The following is a 5,540-nucleotide window of genomic DNA, read 5'->3' as shown; positions in this document are numbered from 1 at the left end:
GAAGACAGAGACAGCAACGCCCAAGGAGGACCACGCCAACCTCATCGCTGAGCCTGGAGACGGCTGTGTGTGTGTTTACGTGTGTGCATGTGTGTGTGATTTGCATTTGTTTCCCGGGGCTTCCATAACAAATTACCATAAACTCAGTAGCTTAAAACAACAGAAATGTATTCTCGCACATTTAAGGAGGCCAGAAGTCTGAAATCTGGGTGTTGGCAGGGTCTGTGTCTTCTGGTGGCTGTGAGACAGGCTCTGTTGCACGCTTGTCTCCTACTTCCTGGTGGCTGCTAGCAGTCCTTGGTGGTACTTGGCCTGCATCTTCATCACTCCAACCTCTGCCTCCATGGTCACACGGCCTTTTTCTCCGTGCACCTCCATGTCTCTGTCTCCAAGTCTCTCTTTGTATAAGGACACCAGGCATTGGATTTAGAACCCCCCCCAGTCCGGTAAAATTTTATCTGAACTTGATTACATTTACAAAGGCCCTATTTCTAAGGTCACATTTCCCTGCTACTGTGCAACATATCTTCTGGGGGGACACAGCTCAACGAGCAGCAGTAATTATGACTACGTGCGCGTGTGTCTGAGACGGTCAGGGTGCGTGCGTGTCTGCGTGGGTGTATGTAATGTGCATAAGCATGAGGGAGTCCTAAGCGTGCTGCTTGTATGTGCTTGTGAGAACACGTCTGCGTGGGTGATCCTGGCTGTGCTTATGTGGCTGTGGGCACGTGGACATGAGTGTGTGTGTACGTGTGCTTCTGTGCCCATGTTTAGAGACCCTGCTGGGCAGGCTGAGAAGGATGGCAAGGAAAGATGGTGGCAGCAGGTTGAGAAGGTGCTTGGGACCAGCCCAGTAGGTAGGCAGGGCCTTGCCCCGGGGGTCCAGAGGCTAGCCGTGGATGCCGGCTCTGGAAAACAAGGGCACAGGTGTGTGCCGAGCTGGGGTGCAGGCCGGTAGGCCCAGGCAGTGGCTCCCTACAGCAGTGCCTGTTTTCGGGTCCCCTTCCAGGAACGTTCCTAGAAGGCCCCTCCACCCAGGCTCCTGTCCCTTGCACCCAATTTGCATGGACAGGGAGGAAGGCACTGGCTGACTCACCCATCCCAGGGCTGGAAGCAGGCACTCAGCTACCTTCTGTGCCAGCCAGGTAGGAGCAAGGCAGGTAGCCAGCCCCTCCCTGGCCCCACCCCCAGGACAACCCGGAGTAGCACCAATCACATCCCTCACGCCCTGCCGTGCCTCCCAACCTGCATACTACACCTGGGCTGGGGCTGGACCCCAGGAGTCAAAGATGGGGTGAGCATGTGGTCAGTCAGGTGAGGACCAGGCCAGCTCTCGTAGGCAAACTCATCACCAAGCGACAGGATATTGGGAGCATCTCCCTAGTAGTAATGTTGGCACAGAGCCTGCTCCTAGCCTGGTTATCTTATTTAAACTTCCCAGCCAAGTTTATATGGTGTTCTCATGATCCCCATTTTAGAGATGCAATCACTGAGGCTCCAAGGAGTTAAGTGATCTAAGATTATACACGTTTGTTTATATTTGCTGGAATTTTTCAATTCTCTCTGGAAATCCACATCCTCCACCCCCACAGCCCAGACTCAGACCACAGCTGCTGTCACCACGGCTCGTCCCCAACACACCCTTGAAGTGCAGTCTTCCTCCCATCCTTCCCCAGGAAGATTCCCGGGCCCATGGGGTGGGGGATATTGGGGTGGTCTCTCCTCCCTCCCATCCCCCTGGGTTCCTCTGCGAGGTCGTGGTTTTGGTGTGGCAGCAAGCTTATTGCCTTTTTGAGTACTCTATATTGGTGGGTTTTGGAGCACACACCTGGAGGAGGAGGTGTCTGGACATGAGGGCAACTTCCAGTGGGTTTACTTACCCTCCAGGGACACAGGTGGGTGTCGCGGCAGTGGGACGTACAATGCACAGGTTGTACCTATGTGTGTGCATAGACACAGGTGTGTGAGCCCACATGAGTGTTCATGAAGCGCTTGCCCCCCTGCACGCTCGGGGTCTGCAGAATGCCCCTGTCCTGTCCCCCTTCCCAGGTAACTGCTACCATCCTCAGTTCAGAGTCCTGGGCCCCAGGTAAGAGCCTGGTGAAAACAGCCTGTGACTGGGACAGAGACACCTGAGTCTCAAGCCCCGCCCAACTGCCAGTGCCCTTGAGCGGGCATCACCCCACCCAGGCGGCGGGAGTGTCCTCGCCCAGTGGGATGGGGTGACGAGGGGGAGGAGGCAGCGGCACGGCTCTTGGCTCTCGGCTCCCTAGATGGAAGGCTCGTGGCCCCAGCACTCGGTAGGTTGTAGGGAAGCAGGGTCGAGCCAGGACTTGGCACTGACTACAAAGGGTGGGGGACACCCCCCAGCACTGCCGCCACAGCCGGCCGGGGGGAGGGGCCGTGACGTTCAGTGGCCTCATGCTGCCGAGAGGAAGTAGCTAATTGCCGACCTGATGACTGGTGCCCGAGGAGTGGGGTGATGATGCCACTGGCGGAAGCAGGCGCCCTGGCCCAAGGAGGGGGCCCTTCCGCACGGGGTGGGCCTGCACGCTGCGGAGGGTGAGGCTGGGGTGGCGGGAGCCAAAGGAGAAGCGGGCAGGGGTTTGTGGAGGCTGAGACCGTGGGAAAGGGCTTCTCCGGGGCTTCCCTCAGCTTCAAGGGAAAGGAGCTCAGAGGGGACGAGGGGAGATGGGAAGGGGCTTCAGGGGGTGGGGTGGCAGAGGGTGCCTTTTCTTGCTCCCCTCTGCCTACACTCCCCCCACCTTCCCATCTCTCCCCTCCCCCACCTTAGCCCCCCCCCTCGGGCCCGTAGCCAAAGTTGGGGAGGAAGGAGAGGGTGATGGAGGGTCTTTTCACCAGGAGAGCCCCAGGCACAAGCCGCCTCCCCTGCTAAAGGCAGAGCATCCAGAAGCAGCAGCCAGACTTCCGCTGTCCTCAAAGACAGGAAAAGAGGATGCTTCAGGCAGAAAGAGCAGCACAAGCACTAGGCAGCGGGGTTTGGTGAGGCCGATGAGAGTCTGGGGCTTGGCTGCAATGACTCTGAGAGGAGGTGGCAGGACATTCTGTCCCAAGGGCCACACTGTCCCTTCCTGGCAGAAATGGTGGGTACCCAGCAAGCAGAGTTTTTCCCAAATGCTGGCCACAGCCTCTGGCCCTGGCATCCCTGGCCCTCGACTGCCTGGGCAAGGGCCAGGACCAGGTCAGGAGCTTCACAGGATGGGGACCCCACCTCCACATTCCAGATGCATCAACCTCAGAGGACTGAGCCTGCAGTCCCCAGAAACAGGACCTGTCCATCTGTAGGTCAGTCCTCTGGGCCCGTAGCGCCCCCTATGGGCAAGAAGCAACAGGAGTGGGGGAGGAGACTTCATCACCCTGGAAAGGGTCTGAGCTCAGACCCTGTCTCAGGGATCCCCCAGTGTGGTGGAGGAGACTGGATTCTGACCTCAGAGCTCTAGTCTGATCAGGGAAATTCAGCCCCTGTCCTCAGGAAGCTCCCAGCCTAAGAGCTCCATTCTTAAGGGTGAAACTCAGCATCTGCCTTCTGGAAACTCCCAGACTGAGGGGAGAGACACAACCCCTGCCCTCGGGGATCTCTCCAATGAGGGAGCTAAGTTGGATTTTCGGGAGCCCCTTATCTGTTTCAGGACATGGATTAGACATTTCAGTGCCTCTAGAGCTGTCAGAAAAGACAAAAAAATACAAGACCCCCAGTTAAATGGAATATCAGATAAACAATGAATGACGTTTTAGTATAAGTATATCCCATACCATATGTGGGATATACTTATACTAAAAAAATCCATTTAACTAGCCGTCTTGTATTTTTATTTGTCAAATTTGGAAACCCTAGGTGCCTATGGTTTGAGGGAGGAAGGGGGGCACCCCCTCCATCCCAGACATGGGAAAGCAGGTAAACACCGTGGCATGCTCGGTCGGGCAGGGGTGGGGCAGGAGGAGAATCCTGGGCCTCCAGCTCTCAGCAGTTTAAAATTCCTTCCAGGCCAGATCCCTAATCCCTCGGTGTACAATGGCGGCCTTCTCCCCTGCCGCCCGCGCCCACGCCCTCCCCGGCGGGCCGTGGCAGTGCCACCACCGGCCTCTTTAAGCCCCTTTGAAGCCGCCAGAGCCCCGCGCCGCGGGAGGCCCCGCCGCTATGCCAGCTATGCCAGCTATGTCCCCGCCGCCCATTAATACTGGCTAATCTGGCTAATAAATAAACTCCCCTCCCAGCCCCAGACCCCCGCTGACTCCTCCCCGCGCCCCCAGCGCTGATTTCAGGCTCGGCTGGCACAAGCGGCCCCACTCCTCCACCGCTCTGACGTCTCTGACTTTTTTCCTATCGCTGTCCGAGGCCTGTTGCCCGGCTCTGATTCCTTGGGACATTTGGGGTTTGGAGGTCTCGGCCTGTCCCGCTGCGTTCGCCTCGCTGGCTTCCAGCCCATCTGCGCGCCAGGGCGGGCGCGGGCCGGGCGCAGACACCGCGCGGGCCCCGGAGGCTCAGCCCCGCCGGCCCGCGCGCCACTGTCCGCCGCGCGCGCTGCGGGCCGGGCCGGGCAGGTGACTCGCTGGGGGCGGCGCCGGCGCCTCCTGCGGCGGGAGTGCGTTCTCCGCGGCCTCTGCCGCCCTCTGCGTCCCCACCCGGGCTTCCGAGAGTGTGACTCAGGGCGCGCCGGCACCGCTTCACCTCCTCCAACACACCCGGAGCGCACGCGGAGAAACGACAGCATTGCAGGGGCACGGCTAATGCGCTCTAATGACCCACCTCCGCTGTCATCCGCGGCTCCGGCTCCAAGGCGCTGGGCCAACGCGCCTGCCCTAATGGGGCCGCCCCTCCTGGGCCCCGAAACCCGCCCTGCACCACCCTCCCCGGGCCGGGTCCCCAGGACCACTAGCTGCCTCCTCCAGCCGCCCTCCGAGACTGCCCCTCAGCCCCAAGAGACAGCTACGAGGCCTAATCACCTGAGGCTGGAGGAAGAGCAGGACTTGAGGACTTGGGGAAGCCCGCTGCTCCCCCCACACACGTAAACACACACACAACCTACGGTCCTTGCAGGTGTCTGCTGGGAGAGACCCGGAGCATGGCGAGGGGGCAGGAAGCTATTTCCTTGACCGCAATACTGAGGCCTACTGGAAACACTGGGAGGGCTGGGGTGTGCGCGCAGGGCACCAAACACTATCCCCATTTTGCACTTGAGGCAGGGAGAAGTGGAGGCTCTCAGGGAAAGCCACCCAGCCAGAACTTCCAGATCAGCTCATTTAACAGTGGCGGTGGCACTTTGCGACAGAGCACCGTGGGCTCCTTCCCCTGGCAGGGCAATTACCTTTCTGCAAAGAAAAGCGATGCCCCCCATCACAGACCTGGAACGCCCACCAGCTGGCCAGCTGTGGCCTCTTGGTCACAAGGGAGCTGGTGAGGAATGGGGTGGCTCAGGTGCGCCATCCCAGGAAGGGTTGAGAAGACCTGAAGACACAGGAGCCAGGCCTAGAAGGGTAACTTGGCCATCAGCTTCTTCACTCCGACCAGGCTCAGGTCT

The 5,540-nt window shown here is 59.4% G+C and overlaps 1 protein-coding gene across 1 annotated transcript; it reads left to right on the top strand.

Moving 5' to 3' along the window:
* The first annotated feature begins 2,282 nt into the window (after positions 1 to 2,282).
* Positions 2,283 to 4,825, top strand: LINC03040 (long intergenic non-protein coding RNA 3040). Its single transcript, XM_076003585.1, is given in 6 exon segments — positions 2,283 to 2,531; positions 2,534 to 2,562; positions 2,863 to 2,985; positions 3,838 to 4,179; positions 4,285 to 4,791; positions 4,793 to 4,825. Coding segments are annotated over 6 exon segments (1,083 nt in total). The 5' UTR covers positions 2,283 to 2,482.
* The last annotated feature ends 715 nt before the right edge of the window (positions 4,826 to 5,540 follow it).

The sequence above is a fragment of the Microcebus murinus genome, chromosome 5, assembly GCF_040939455.1.
Source record: "Microcebus murinus isolate Inina chromosome 5, M.murinus_Inina_mat1.0, whole genome shotgun sequence".
NCBI lineage: Eukaryota > Metazoa > Chordata > Mammalia > Primates > Cheirogaleidae > Microcebus > Microcebus murinus.
This window is presented reverse-complemented; position numbering and strand designations above follow the sequence as displayed.